The following is a 14041-nucleotide window of genomic DNA, read 5'->3' as shown; positions in this document are numbered from 1 at the left end:
CTCGCTGATGTGTGCGGCATTAAGGTGACCCGCCACTTCCGCTTTGTGCTTTCAAAATAAAAGGAGTCGCGAAGCACAATAAAAGAACGCGTCACATTCACTGGAACAACTGTTCCAATATCAATATGTGATAATCATAGGAAGTACTGGTCGGTAGATTAGTATGTAAGGATAGGCAACACCTATATCAGGTACATATAATCATGTATAAAGTACACACCAGTGATCCTAACCAGATGTTTCAAGAGACATGTTGTTGAGAGAAGTGTGCTAATGAGTCATGTCTTTAAACTGCCAACTCCGCAGATTGAGAAGTCAAGAACACACTTCCTGTTTCTGTGTCAGCCAACCAGTCGCCATCCTGCTGAGCTGATGTCATGTTTCATCAAAATTGAACCAAAGATCATTATCACACAGACACACACGCAATTGTTTAACTATTTTTGCGAGAACCTCTCATGGCCATAACCCTTTCTGGAGCCTCTCCCCCTAAACCTAACCATCCAAAACACTGAACCAAACTGAAACCCAATTATATTGACCCAGTTATTTGGAAGTCTTCATCCTCAAATTGGGCAAAAAAAAAAGGCCCCCCACATATAAGTGAGTTTCCAAGAATTGGTCCCCACAAGTACAGCTATTGAAGGACCACATGCACACACAACACATACAAACTGAGTCAAACATAAACACAGCAGATGCAGACAAACTAACACACAAACTCATGCATGTATCTCTATCCTTATGAGGACCTCCCATTGACATAATGCTCTCACCCTAAACTTAACCATCCAAAACACATGGTTAAGCTTAACCAAGACTCTGAACCAAACTGAATCCAGTTATAATGACCCAGTAATTTTGATGTTTTCACCCTCGAAACTCTATGTGGACCGGACACAATGTCCTCATAAGATGAGGACATCTGAGTCAAACATAAACACTGTACATGTAGACACACACACACACACACACACACTCACAGATAAACATAGACACACGCACACACAAAACACAGATACACACAGATACCCATACATAACTCTTACACACGCACACACACACAGCCTGGTACAACAGGACAAAGGGTCTCTGTTCTGACCCTGGTCAGAATCACTTTATTCCTAAGAGTGACAGGAAAACCATCAGGACCAGGACCGTGACCAGGACCGGGAGTGCGACCACAGGACCAGTCATCTTTGGACGAGCCTCCAGCTCTTATAACCCTGCAGGACGAGATTCCTGTCATCAGCTGGTCCAGCTCTTTGGGAGGGCCATCACGACCCCTCAGGTCTCACCAGGACAGCCAGGACCTCCGGGACCCTCTCTGACCCCAGAACCATGTCACCAGGTTCCCAGCAGGTCCCACTCAGGAGGAAGGTAAGTAACTCCACTGCTCACGCTTCCTGACGGTTGGTTTGTGCTGCGGGCTCGTCGTGGTCCAGGGCATCACCATGGGCCACTGTTCATTCACAGGTCACGTGAATCATGAAGCAGGTGGAGAGAACACAGGCGTGTTCTGACCACTAACCAGAATATTGAGGATTTATTTAGTCCGAGTCTGTCTGTGTTTCGCTGACGCGTGCGGCAACAGCGCCTCCTCTCACCAGTGCCGGGATTGCAGCTACCGGAGGCGCTGGCATCAGCTGTAAGGAGCTGACTGCGCATGCGCTCTGAGATGAATGGCCGCTGCACCTGACGGTCCAGCAGGAAGTTCGGCGGACAAATCTGCGCCCGTTTATCCGCGTTCGCCTTCAGCAGCTGCAGGATCCACGGCAATGAGGTGCGGGCCGTGTCGCTCCCACTGACCCCCTGGGACCGCCTCCGCTCCGGACTCGGATCCCTGGCTCCCCCCGCCTGTCGCGCTCCAGTCCCTGCTGAAGCTCCGTGGAGCTCCGGGCTCGTTCACCGTGACTTGCAATGGGATGCTGTGGTAGCACGGAGGTAAGTCCGGCGCGGTTCGGCTTCCATCCGCGCATTGTTTCGGTCAGCGAGGCGGGGACAGAGAACCGGTCCCGGTGAGCCGCAGGCCGAGCCGGGATTAGAGTCAGGACCCGCTAATCCCATTACCCGTGGGAACAGGACGGGCCCGCCCGGCGACGAGCCCCGTTATCCCGGGTCAAACTTGGAATATGAAGGTGACCTGCCGCGGATGGGGGACGAAGCGCGCTCGAGGGCCGGAGCAGGGCGCGCGTGTGATGGAGGGAGGCCCGGTGCTGAGCCCAACGCAACTGTTTGTGTGTCGTTCCAGAGGACAAAGAGAGAATGGAGACCGCTGGAGGACCGGAGCTGCACGGACCTGCCCTGGTTCCTGCTCTTCACCGTCTTCTGCGTCGGCATGGTAACGGCTGACTAGAACCCGGGCGACACTGAGGCATGACCGGAGAGCGTCACTGACCCGAATTCACTAAACGACCTGAGTCATAATCCTTCACACTGACTCGAGTCACCTGCAGTGACCTGACCGAACTAAATGACTGCAGCCTTTCGCACTGACTTCATGTTCACTAAATGAGCCGAGTCATTTACACTGACCATTGTAAACCACACAAACTCGAGGTCCCATCAGTAACCTGAGTCGTCGACTCTGGACCGAGTTACCTAAATGAACGTGTCACCTGTATATTTACCTGGGTCACCCAAACTGACCCAAGACCCAACTGACCGGTCGTTCACAGTCACCCAAGTCATCCATAAACCGAATGAGTCATCCTAACTCAACTCCAGATGACCCGAGTCAGCTGAACTGACTGACCACTGATCTACAGGGGTTTATCTGCGGCTTCACCATCGTCACCGGCGGCGCTGCGCGGCTACTGTTCGGATATGACAGCTATGGGAACACGTGCGGTCGGCGCAACGAGCCACTAGAGGGCGTGAGACTCAGCGGCCTGGACCACACGGACAGGAGGTGAGTTCTCCTGGTCCAGAACAGTGAGAAAGACCGTTGACTGATGACATCACCGCCCATGTTTGCTCTGCAGGTTTGTCTTCTTCTTGGATCCCTGCAACATCGACATCGTCCAGAGGAAGATCAAGTCTCTGGCTCTGTGCGTTTCCTTGTGTCCACCCGAAGAGTTGCAGACCTACCAGGACCTGAAGAGGTTCGCCATGGTCAACGGTGAGGACCACAATCACTCACACAGAACGGCCGCGATGAAGATGATGACGATGATGACGCCCACTGCAGGGTCGGAGTTGTGCTCCTATGACTTGGCGGGTCACAAGTACCCAGGTCTTCCAGAAAGATTCGCCAAGTGCCCTAAACTTCCTGTTCCTCCGAGGTGAGTCATAATCGCTAACCTGTAGCAACCCTGGCCGATGACCTTCGACCTGTGACTTTAGTAAGCCGCTGCCACTCTTCAACCGTTGCACGCCACTGGACGTCTCCTGTTACGCTAAGTTTGCGGAGGCCGTGGTGACGTTTGTCAGCGACAACAGTGTTCTGCATCGCCTGATCGCTGGAGTGGCAGCCAGCAAGGAGGTCATCGTGGGACTGTGTGTCCTGGCCCTGAGTGAGTTGTGCACTGGCCTGACCCTGTCAGGACATCCGTCCCCTGACCTCTGACCTCTCTGCAGTCCTGTCCATGACTCTCATGATGATCATCCGCTACATCTCGGCCGTCCTGGTCTGGATCCTGACGGCGCTGGTGGTGCTCGGCTCCCTGGGTGAGGTCACTTCCTGTGTCATTGACGGTGACAGACACCAAACTGTGCATCTCCAAAAGGTGCACATCCCGCTCTGGTCTTTGACCATGGTCATGTCATGAGATTTTCGGTTTTTGGTTGGACTGAAAACCTGCACTGGAGACTGTTTGATTTTTTTTTAATTGACAACACAGGTTCTGCCCCATGTTTGTAGTTCTTTGTAGTTTTGAGGAGCGTTTTAAGGGAGGCATTCTTTAGCTTGTTACTTGAAACGACAAACATTTGTGAAACGACAAACTCTATTAGTGTGTGATATTTATTATAATACTGAAGAGGAAAAACACCTTCCGCAGGACCTTGAATGAAACTGAATAAGCGTGATGTCATCATCAGGCGCTGCCTGGCGCAGGCTGGACTCATTCTGTACCTCATGGTTAAGTTCTGTGTGTGTTTTAGCCGGCACCAGCGTGCTGTGGTGGCTCTACATCGATCACCGCCTCTATGGCAACGAGACCAAACTGACCAGAGAGGAGACTGCAAAGGAGGCAGAGCTTAGTGGAGACAGCGGCCAGGCACTGCTGGTGTACGCCGCTGCTGCCACTGTCTTCACTGTAAGAGAACCTGCTCACAAGTCAAGAAGAAGCGGCAATGATGTCACTGACAGTCAGCTGTGTGCCAGGTGGTGCTGCTGCTGCTGATGTCATTCATGAGGAAGCGCGTTGCCCTGACCATCGCTCTGTTCCACGTGGCTGGGAAGGTGTTCATCCACCTGCCGCTGCTCACCCTGCAGCCCTTCCTCACATTCCTGGCTCTGTTACTCTTCTGGCTCTATTGGGTCCTGGTGCTGCTCTTCCTGGGCACCAGCGGTGAGTACAGCTCCAGATCCAGAGCCTGCTCCGGGCCTTACTCAGAGCCAGGCATGTAGCGTTGTGAGTAGTCTGCTGACCTCCGTTGGCCCTCGGGTGGAAGTGTATCTGGCTCTGACCTGATTCTGATGAGACTCTGCTCCTGCAGGGAACCCGGTCCAGAACGAAGAGACAGGTCTGACTGAGTTCCGGCTGACAGGTTCACTGCAGTACCTGACCTGGTACCATGCAGTCGGCCTGGTTTGGATCAGCGAGTTCATCCTGGCCTGCCAGCAAATGATCGTCGCAGGTGCTGTGGTGACGTACTACTTCACCAGGTACACCGTCGCATGCACACACACACACACACACACACACCATGTGTTCACTCGAGGAGCATCTGTTGACTCAGGGACAAGAACCGTCTCCCAGTGACCCCCATCCTGTCCTCTGTGCTGCGGTTGGTCCGGTACCACCTGGGAACTGTGGCTAAAGGATCCTTCATCATCACGCTGGTCAAAGTCCCCCGACTGATCCTGATCTACATGCACAACCAACTGAAGGGGAAGGTAAGGGGTGAGGGACATCCATCTTGCTCGGAGTTGGGGGTCTGACCATGTCTTCCCTCTCAGGAGAACTCTTGCGCTCGCTGTCTGCTGAAGAGCTGCATCTGCTGCCTTTGGTGCCTCGAGAGGTTCCTCAACTATCTCAACCAGGTGACCCACTGACCCAGTTCTAGGACCTACGTAGTCCTAGTCCCCACGTAGTCCTCCTCAGTCTAGTCTACATCAATCCACAGATGCAAGATCTGGTGCTTCAGTGTACCTTCAGCCACAGTTGTGAAGACTGAAGTTGTGTGAGGACCTTCCTGTCTGTTGTCCACAGAATGCCTATGCTGCGACAGCCATCAACAGCAGCAGCTTCTGTACGTCTGCGCGAGACGCCTTTGTCCTGCTGGTTGAGAACGCTCTGAGGGTGGCCACCATCAACGCTGTCGGAGACTTCGTGCTCTTCCTGGGGAAGGTCAGCTCGCCAGTTCGTGTTCAGCCTCACGTGACCTGACGGAGTGTGTCTGTATGACAGATCCTCATCGTCACGACCACCGCCTTCGCTGGTGTCCTGCTCCTGAATTACCAGCGTGACCTGGCTGAGTGGCTGCTGCCGCTGATCATCGTGTGTCTCTTCTCCTTCCTGGTGTCCCACTGCTTCCTGTCCGTCTTTGAGATTGTGGTGGACGTCCTCTTCCTGTGCTTTGCTGTCGACACGAAGTACAATGATGGCACGCCTGGCCGCGAGTTCTTCATGGACAAGGCACTCATGGTGAGTTCATGTAAAGGTTGCGTCCGGAAGGACGGCTCTCATCGGCGTCCTTCTCGTCTCTGCAGGAGTTTGTGGAGAGCAGCCGGCGATTTGGGCGAGTGGAACGAGGGAGGAGTCGGGTGAAAGAGTCTGTGTCCGAGGGCGCTGAGATGAAGCCGATGGTGAGTGACGGGGGAGGCGGGGGTGGTGGCACGGAGGGGCAGAGCAGGCCGTCAGGCGAGGCTGGAGGCGGAGAGTGGGAGGAGCTTCAGGAGTTCCAGGTGTACTACCTGCTGGTGGGCATGTTCGTGGACTGGGTGCTGACAGAACCCAGCGCTTTCGTGCTTTGCTTCACCGAGGACTTTGTCCTCTTCCTGTGCATCTACCTGCCCACCTCCACCCTCTTCCTGTTCGTCAGCCTGCTGCACTCACCGTGCCAACCAACCCCCTGTGCTGCCAAACCCGCCGCCGTCGACGCCGCCCGCAGGACACTCACAGAACATTGCTAGCATGCATGCCAACAGATGTGTGCTAACCAAGGCATGCTAATGGAGGTGTCCTAACCAAGGCATGCTAATCGACATGTGCTAACCAAGGCTTGCTAATGGATGTGCGCTAACCAAGGCATGCTGATGGACGAGTGCTAACTAAAGCATGCTAATGGACGTGTGCTAACCAAGGCAGGCTAACTTGAACTGATGTTAACCGACGTGTGCCAATGAAAGCATGCCAACTGATCTTTGCTCACAAAGTCATGCTAAAAGGATGTATGCTAGTGAGTGGATGCTCACATGTGCCAAGCAATTCATGCTAACAGATGGTGCCAAGCGATCATCATCGTCACCTTCATCGTCGATGTTGCCTCTTTTTTCATCCATGTGTTTTCCATCTTTGTATATCACCGCGGCGCTTCAGCGCCTTGTGACGTTTGCATGTCCAAACTAATAAAGTTTTTATACAAACTAATGCTGTCAATCGATTAAAAACATGAATTGCAAAATTAAAATGATTGTTTGTGAGTCCATAACAAGACTGGTTTCAGGAGAAAGATTATCGTTTTGTTTTGAACTGTGATTCCAGGCAAACAAATGCCTCTATTTACTTGTGTAAAATGAATGGCATCGCCAGTTGACTAAGCGTGTTGTGGTGACTGTCACCAGCACGAGCAATAAAAGTCACCTCACATCCATAGGGAATCTCTTTGTATCTTTCTCACAGTTGTGGAATGTTTAAAATAACATCCCACATCAAAGTGTAAACCGCAACAAAATAATGTGCAGTTATACATTTCAAAATGATATTGACAGATTGTTAGAAAATAGAGCATTCATTTGAGAGGAACAAATATATCAACGGCAAATCTGTTTTTTAAATGGAAGACTGCAAATGAAGACCTCAAACTGAAGGACAGCATCAGCAAACACATGATAAGTTTGGCTCTTTGGCTCATCCTTTTGTCTTTCACTCCAGTTTACCTCCATATTCTGGCAGCTTTTTAATGACTTTGTCTTTCAGCGACCGTGGCTGACAGAGCTAGATAACCATCTGCATGTGGTAACATGACTCATCAAACATGCATGTTTTCTCTTTTTTTGCATCACTTATGCAGCCAAACGTTTCTTTCCTTTCACTTTTTTCAAACAAAGTTTTGGTGTGTGTGTGTGTAACCTAGTGATGAGACTCCTTTCCATTCCCAGGCTCCGGGAACGAGCTCGGTCTGAGCCACAGCACAGCGACTCTTTGAGGATAAGAGACATTCCACAAGTCCATTTTCACGTGTGACATGTTTACGACGGTTCGACTCCAGGGAAACTTTTAATACGAACTGTAAAACGTAACAAACAAGCACTTTATACAGAAGCGCTGCAAATGTTTTTATAGTGATGTCGTTTTCTAAAGCACTAACCCTGGCCCTGCCCTGTTTTCACCCCTCTGCTGTGGCGGACGTGACCTGTTGTTGTAGAGACGACTTCCAGTGTGCAGAGCTACGGACGCCTGGCTTCACTGTGTAAAATCTCCAGGCTGAGTAGGTGGAGCTTCCTGTGGAGGCGGCAGCTGATTGGTTGGCAATAAAAAGACACACACGTGGCGAGGTCAGCCGTCATGAGTCTTCACGCTTCCACGGCTCTCCGGCGACGAGCGGCGGCCAAACACTGATGGACTCAGATCCACGACGACGTGCTCCGGATCCCAGTTCGAGACTTCTGACTGTTTGTCGCTTTGTTGCCAGGCAACCATACGTTTCCCAGCATCCATGGCAGATGTGGCCACAGAGACCAATGTATGAACTTGGATCTCCCAAAGGTCCCGCTACAGATTGGTCACTATCACGCCTGGGCTGTATTACCATGGCAACGTTGGATCACATGACACAAGGATAAAACCTGGCGATTAACGTCTAATGAGTGCGACACAAGTTAACACTAACGGACCGGTTCCACGTTTTAAAAAGTCGGTTAACTTGAGAACTAAACCACCTTTCGTTTTGTCTCTGAATCAGAAGCAGAACTGTCGGACCTTTTTTCATGAGCCAGAAGGCATCTGGACTGTCGTCGACACACGAGTTTACGATAAAACTTGTAACTTGTTTCCTTCTTTCCTTCAGTTCCAGGTTTGTTTTTATATTTATCATTTCTTACGTCGACTGTTTTGTAGGAAAACAATAAAGAAAACTTGAAACGTGTGCGCCTCCAGAATCATGTGTGCGACACCATAAAACTTTGTCACCTTCTCAAGGGATGTAGAACAGAAAATGACACGAAACCTGTCGTGGAAGTTCACTACTTAAACTGAGCAGACAGAAGCTTTTCACTTTGCACAGCGCCCTCTATCTGCAGAGCTCCTTACAGCGTCCTTTGATCTCCACAGTTCAGTGGTCTTGCGGCTTGGGTGACCATTGCTATGTAACAATAGCTAAGCTAATAGCCTGTGAGGGATCAGAGGTCCTCGTCATCCTCGCTCACCATGTTGTCCAGATCCTTGTCTCTCCGCTCGGTACTCTCAGTCTGGAACTCCCGCTGCTGCTCTTCCAGCTCCCGGAGCTCCCCCTTCAGGCGCTCCAGGTGGAACAATCGACGGTTCCTCAGCTGTCGACCCGGAAATGGATTCATGTCCGTGAAAGCGATATTGCTCAGCTTCCTGTATCAAACACACGCTTGCGTCAGGGAGTCCTTGTGGGTCAGGGGTCATGCTGGTGGCACCGTACCGGCTGTCAGAGATGGTCTTGGTGAAGAAGCGCAGGTAGCGGTAGATCTCCACGCTGTCGTTGATCTTCAGGAAGTCGTTTTCTTTGTACTTAAAGAGTGCGAGAGCGAACCTGAACATGACCTGGAAACAGAACCACAGGCTCACTGTATGTGTGTCTACCTGGTTGATCCTCACTTGTGGGGACCGATCCTCGACAAAGCACTATCCTTGTGAGGACCTTGTGGGCCTCAGTTTGGTCCAGAGTCCTGGTTAAGGTTAGCCATGAGTTTTGGATGGTTAGGTTTAGGGGGAGAGGCTGGGGAAAGGGTTACGGCTCTGAGAGGTCCTCACAAGGATAGAGATAGGTGTGCATGCGTGTGCGTCACCTTGCTCCCCTCGTACAGGAAGCTGTCCCACAGCGGCAGCAGGATGTCACTTGGCAAACTCTCCACAAAGACCACCAGGAACCAGTTGAAGGTCACAAGTGACACGTCGATCCCGTGCTGGTCCAGGTGCAGGCCCAGACGAGGGAGCTTCTCCATCAAGAGCTCTTTCAGGACGCGTTGGTCTACCTGGAGCCAGAAGAGACCTTGAGAGTGCACAAAGCATTAGCTAGCTAGCACTGGAGTCCTGACCTGTGACGCCACCAGCTGGTGAGTGTAGTAGTCGGGTGGCATGATGCAGTCCACCACAGCCACCAGACACCAGAAGGCCTCCTCCTCGCTCTGCAGGACCAGGAGAGCCAAGGCCGCCAGCCTGCGTGTCACGTTGCAGAGACAGGTCACATGACAGCGGCAGTGACCTGACACAAAGATGTCTAACAACTGGACCTGTTGAGACCTTGACAGTACCCGACCCTCGGGTTCTGCCAGGAAAAGGCCAACAAGACGCGGCGCAGCTGCTGGAGGGCAGGGCTGGAGGGTGAGCAGAAGTTCCGGTTGTTGGTCAGAGTTCTGTGGATGTCCAGTTGGATCTGCCTCAGGACTGGGTGGGAGGAGGTCCTTGTCTTTTCACAAAGCTGAAAAAGGACCAGAGATCAGGACTGGGTCTGAGCCGGCCCTTCTGAACGCGGTCGCCTGCTGTACCTGCCGGTAGCGGTCCGAGTGCTGCTCTCTGATGCTTCTGGTCCTGGCCTTGATCAACCACCTCCACACCAGTGGGCGGTACTCCTGCGGCACTCCTGCCCGCAGCAGGGACTTGAGTTCTGGTGACGGAACCAGGTCCTGGTCCAATCTTCCAGTCAGGTACTGAGCCCAGCGACTGTGCAAGGAGCGCTCAGCGCCGTCCTGCAGGACGCAGAGACGCCGTCAAACCACCCGGGACCTCTTCAACCGCGGCCCTGCTTTACACACCTGGTTCTGGTTCCGGATGTAGTGGGTTCGGATCTCCAGCGCCTGGATCTTTGCCAAAAGCTTCATGTCTTCTACTTCGTAGTCTGGCAAGATTTTGAATCCATACTCGTCATAGTCCCTAATTGCACAAAAACAGAGCCCCCTGATGGTTGGACTGTGAACTGCAGCAAGCATTTTTGTACATGGGTCCAGGCAGCACACTGCGAAACAACCTGGCCCCAACCAGCTGTGCTCTGCATTATTAGAAAGGTCTTTGGAACCAGTTCCACACCTGTTTAAGTGGGTCGGGCCCCGCCCCCTGGCTTCTCTCAGAGCAATCCTGATCATGTCCTGAACTGCGGCCTGCTCCTCTTGGTCCAGACTGTGCTTCTGCAGAGTTCTGAGGACCTCCAGGTGTCGACCCTCGAGCTGACAGAGCTCCGCCTCCAGAGATGAGCACTGGTGAGTCAAAACACAAGTTGCCTGACGACCTTCAGGAGAAACGAGTGGGCAGGTCAACAAGTCAACAGATAAACACCTTCACCATCAGGACCTTCTCCTGCTCAGAGCTCCGCCTCCATAGCTGCATCAGATGGTGAATCTCAGAGTTCAGAAACTGGTTCTGAGTTTTGTAGGCGTCAAGGTCATCCTGTGAGAGGTGCCAGAGATCAGAGCCTGGAGTGAGCGGGTGAGAGAGTGAACGTGTGTGTGTCCTAGCCTTCAGGTTCTCTAGCTGCTGCAGGACTCTGGAGTCCAGAAGACCTGGACCGTAAGGGTTGGGAGGCAGGGAGTCAGGAACTCTCTCCGACAGCTTCAGGATCACCTGGGGTAGCAACGTGGCAGACGGCATGTCAGAGTCTCACCTGGAATTTCATCCAAGACATCGACAGGCAGCAATGCCATTAGACCTCATGATTCAAATCATTCTTCTCCATCAGCATTTGGATCTCCCTCTGCAGATTCTCCACCAGAATGTCCTTGTCCCTCAATCTGCACCTGGTCTCCTCCAGCTGGGCCCGTGTCTCCTCCAGCTTGGACTGAGCCTCCTCCAGCCGCTGCTGCAGGTCCACCAGCAGCCTCTCGCGGTGCCGGAGGACCTCGAGACGCTGCTGCTCGCCCTCAGCAGCCAGGAACTCAGCACAGCTCCTCTTTTCTAGCTGAGCAGATTCCAGAGCCTTGTGGAGGATCTGGACCAGTTCCTGCAGGCCCAGCACAGAGCAGCTCACCCTATCTGTCTGGACCGACTGACTTCACAACCAAATCCTGTAGCTCGACCTCTTGATCACCTTGTGGGCCTTGACCTCCTGCTCCAGGTACTGCTGGGTCGTTGATGGACTTTTCTGCATCTGCCTTGGACCCACATCCACCAGTGGGAGTGAAGAGGTTGCAAACTGGAGCCCAGCGGTTGGATGATGTTCCTGGACCGTGGTACAGTCCTGGGAGGATCTCTGGCGTAGGTGGTGGACAGAGTTCCTGAACACATGTCCACAAACCCAGGCACAGACACAACAAAACACAAAAAGAAACATGAAAAACAAAACACAGAAGAGAAAACAAACAATCCCACAGACACAAGCAAAGACACGTCATTCCGGGAGGGTCATGTGACTCACTGGAGCTCAATGATTGGGTGTTTTATGGACAGGTTGGTTAGACTGGACCGCTTTGAGGGGACATCTGTATCCTCTCCCACCAAACCGAGTGGGACCTTAAGGACGGGCAAGAATTCATCTGCACAGGACCAGAACATTAAGCAAGGGTTTGAAATACCACTGCACACATTGCACTCTGGACGTCTTACCTGGAGATTCTGGGGCGGAGGTGGGCTGCCTGTGTCGCCAGCGCCTCAGCTGAAGCTGCTGAAGCCAGAACATCATCAGGTCCTGCGTCACTGCCTGGGGGTGGAGGAGGAGAGCCCACGCTCTGTGTTCGGTCGCCATGGAGATGTCTTACACACACCTACCTTGAGTACCAGAGTCCTCTCAGGTGTCTGAATGTGAAATGTGCCACACTCAGCCGGCAGCGGGTAGGTGAAGGTGGCGCTGTCGAGCAGCACTTGGCCTAATGGCGTGACGTCATGCTGCGTGCGGTAGTAGAACAGCTGGTTCTGTGAGCCCTCATACGTGAACCAGCGCCACTTCCACGTCTTCAGTGGGCCACCCTGTTTCTGCAGGAAGCCACAGAGTCTTGTCCCACCTGGGGGGGCCTCACATGAAGGGAGGCCGTCCACTGGAGAAGGAGGGACCTGGTGAGCGGTAGGAGCGTCAGCATCTCCGGGGCTGAGCTGGCTTTGGTTCAAGTGAGGCTTTTTGGAGGGTGACGGATGTTCTGTGAGGCCAGGGTGGATATCCTGGTGGGTCTTGGAGACACCTGAGTCATTCGCTCCGAAACTTGAGTGAAGGTCCTCTTTGTTTGGTAGAGACTCCAGGTGACGTGGAGTAATGTCTTTATGATTCTTGAGAGTCTGAGTGGGACTTGGGAGGAGGTCCTCAGGGTTCTGGAGAGTCTGAGAGGGACTTGGGAGAAGGTCCTCAGGGTTCTGGAGAGTCTGAGGGGGACTTGGGAGGAGGTCCTCAGGGTTGTGGAGAGTCTGAGTGGGACATGGGAGAAGGTCCTCAGCGTTCAGGAGAGTCTGAGGGGGACTAGAGAGGAGGTCCTCAGCGTTCAGGAGAGTCTGAGGGGGACTAGAGAGGAGGTCCTCAGGGTTGTGGAGAGTCTGAGTGGGACATGGGAGAAGGTCCTCAGCGTTCAGGAGAGTCTGAGGGGGACTAGAGAGGAGGTCCTCAGCATTCAGGAGAGTCTGAGGGGGACTAGAGAGGAGGTCCTCAGCGTTCTGGAGAGTACCTTCCATGAGACATAGGCTGGGGACTCACAGGAAGCCGACAGACACGATGGTTCTGAAAAAAAGTGTTCCAGCTGAAATTCCTAGAAAAAAGTTGTTGTTGGTGTAGTTTCCAGCAGAACCTGTTGACAGGATTCCTGGTTTCACAACAGGAACACACCTGGAGGGCGTGGTCTGAACGCACCTCGGAGGCTTGATGGACCCTATTCCTGAAATAAAGATAAAAAACTTAACAATATTATTTGTTTTGTTTGTGTGTGTGAGTGTGTGAATGCGAGCATGCCCAACCGCGTCTCCGAGGTCCACCGTCCGTCCGCCCCGTGAATCCAGGTGAGTCCGGGCTCAAGTCAAAACATGACGATGACGCGGTGAGTTGACGCTGCACCCGGTTCATTTTTTCAGAGTAAGAGCCGAGGTTTAAACACATTTTAAACACATCCAGTGAACACACGGACAGTCCAAATTCCCCTTGCAACAGAGAAGAAAATAAAAATATGACTTTGTAACTGGAGAGTGACGTCAGTTTATTGATCAGTAATCCTGAGCTTTAAATTCCGGGGAATCACGCGATACTTCATGCGCTTCTCGACCGTGACGACTTCATCAAAAGCCCGACCTCCTTCAGCCGCGCTGTGGTGGTTTACGTCATGTCAGAAGAATGGATTGACAGAGCAAGATCCCGGACAAGTGAGAGATGCAATAACTGAGAGCTACAAAAGGCTTTTCTTCTGATCCGGAAGTGGCGATGTTTCGACTCGACTTGTAAGTCGATTTTGTGTCGCATTGAAGGACAACAGTTCGTAACTCCGACGGCCACAGTCAACTGGAAATAAACGTGTGAACGGACGTTTTCATGCTCACACTCTGATCGCTGTTTGTCTGTTCCATAT

The 14041-nt window shown here is 52.4% G+C and overlaps 2 protein-coding genes across 10 annotated transcripts; one reads left to right on the top strand and one right to left on the bottom strand.

The window, feature by feature from the left end:
* Window positions 1-1089: 1089 nt before the first annotated feature.
* slc44a1b (solute carrier family 44 member 1b) lies at window positions 1090-8489 on the top strand. Of its 3 annotated transcripts, XM_053879323.1 has the most exons (16): window positions 1092-1380; window positions 2252-2341; window positions 2769-2911; window positions 2985-3121; window positions 3191-3284; window positions 3346-3515; window positions 3580-3669; window positions 4105-4259; window positions 4328-4514; window positions 4663-4831; window positions 4906-5062; window positions 5126-5209; window positions 5379-5516; window positions 5577-5813; window positions 5879-5974; window positions 7490-8485. In XM_053879323.1, exons 1-16 carry the CDS (start codon window positions 1342-1344, stop codon window positions 7511-7513), a joined length of 2010 nt encoding a protein of 669 aa, XP_053735298.1. In that variant the 5' UTR covers window positions 1092-1341; the 3' UTR covers window positions 7514-8485. The 3 variants fall into 3 exon arrangements, with proteins under 3 accessions (XP_053735296.1, XP_053735298.1, XP_053735297.1); XM_053879321.1 differs by having other exon boundaries at window positions 1090-1380; window positions 5879-8489; XM_053879322.1 differs by lacking the exon at window positions 1092-1380 and adding an exon at window positions 1661-1944 and having other exon boundaries at window positions 5879-8488.
* On the bottom strand, window positions 6492-13524 carry tbc1d2 (TBC1 domain family, member 2). 7 transcript variants are annotated; one of them, XM_053879317.1, is made up of 17 exons: window positions 13440-13524; window positions 13312-13360; window positions 12273-13206; window positions 12111-12204; window positions 11923-12040; window positions 11596-11782; window positions 11218-11508; window positions 11028-11132; window positions 10848-10958; window positions 10602-10768; window positions 10331-10448; window positions 10064-10264; window positions 9809-9996; window positions 9614-9734; window positions 9365-9550; window positions 8998-9119; window positions 6492-8930 (listed from the first exon to the last, which is right to left on the bottom strand). In XM_053879317.1, exons 3-17 carry the CDS (start codon window positions 13158-13160, stop codon window positions 8729-8731), a joined length of 3099 nt encoding a protein of 1032 aa, XP_053735292.1. In that variant the 5' UTR covers window positions 13161-13206; window positions 13312-13360; window positions 13440-13524; the 3' UTR covers window positions 6492-8728. The 7 variants fall into 7 exon arrangements, with proteins under 7 accessions (XP_053735292.1, XP_053735293.1, XP_053735289.1 ...); XM_053879318.1 differs by having other exon boundaries at window positions 13274-13360; window positions 13440-13498; XM_053879314.1 differs by having other exon boundaries at window positions 12273-13360; window positions 13440-13509.
* Window positions 13525-14041: the final 517 nt, after the last annotated feature.

This window comes from Synchiropus splendidus, chromosome 11, assembly GCF_027744825.2.
Source record: "Synchiropus splendidus isolate RoL2022-P1 chromosome 11, RoL_Sspl_1.0, whole genome shotgun sequence".
NCBI classification, from domain to species: Eukaryota; Metazoa; Chordata; class Actinopteri; order Syngnathiformes; family Callionymidae; genus Synchiropus; species Synchiropus splendidus.
The sequence above is the reverse complement of the archived record's forward strand: the minus strand, read 5'-3'. Positions and strand labels throughout refer to the sequence as shown.

Excerpts from the sequence above, each read along its gene's own strand:
- slc44a1b (XM_053879321.1), top strand. The coding sequence starts at position 1,342 with ATGTCACCAGGTTCCCAGCAGGTCCCACTCAGGAGGAAG. Across the intron at positions 1,381-2,251 it reads AGGTCCCACTCAGGAGGAAG|AGGACAAAGAGAGAATGGAG; the intron begins GTAAGTAACTCC and ends GTGTCGTTCCAG. Across the intron at positions 4,260-4,327 it reads CTGCTGCCACTGTCTTCACT|GTGGTGCTGCTGCTGCTGAT; the intron begins GTAAGAGAACCT and ends GCTGTGTGCCAG.
- tbc1d2 (XM_053879317.1), bottom strand. The coding sequence starts at position 13,160 with ATGGAAGGTACTCTCCAGAACGCTGAGGACCTCCTCTCTAGTCCCCCT. Across the intron at positions 10,959-11,027 it reads AGCAGCTAGAGAACCTGAAG|GATGACCTTGACGCCTACAA; the intron begins GCTAGGACACAC and ends CACCTCTCACAG. Across the intron at positions 9,551-9,613 it reads ACCAGCTGGTGGCGTCACAG|GTAGACCAACGCGTCCTGAA; the intron begins GTCAGGACTCCA and ends TTCTGGCTCCAG.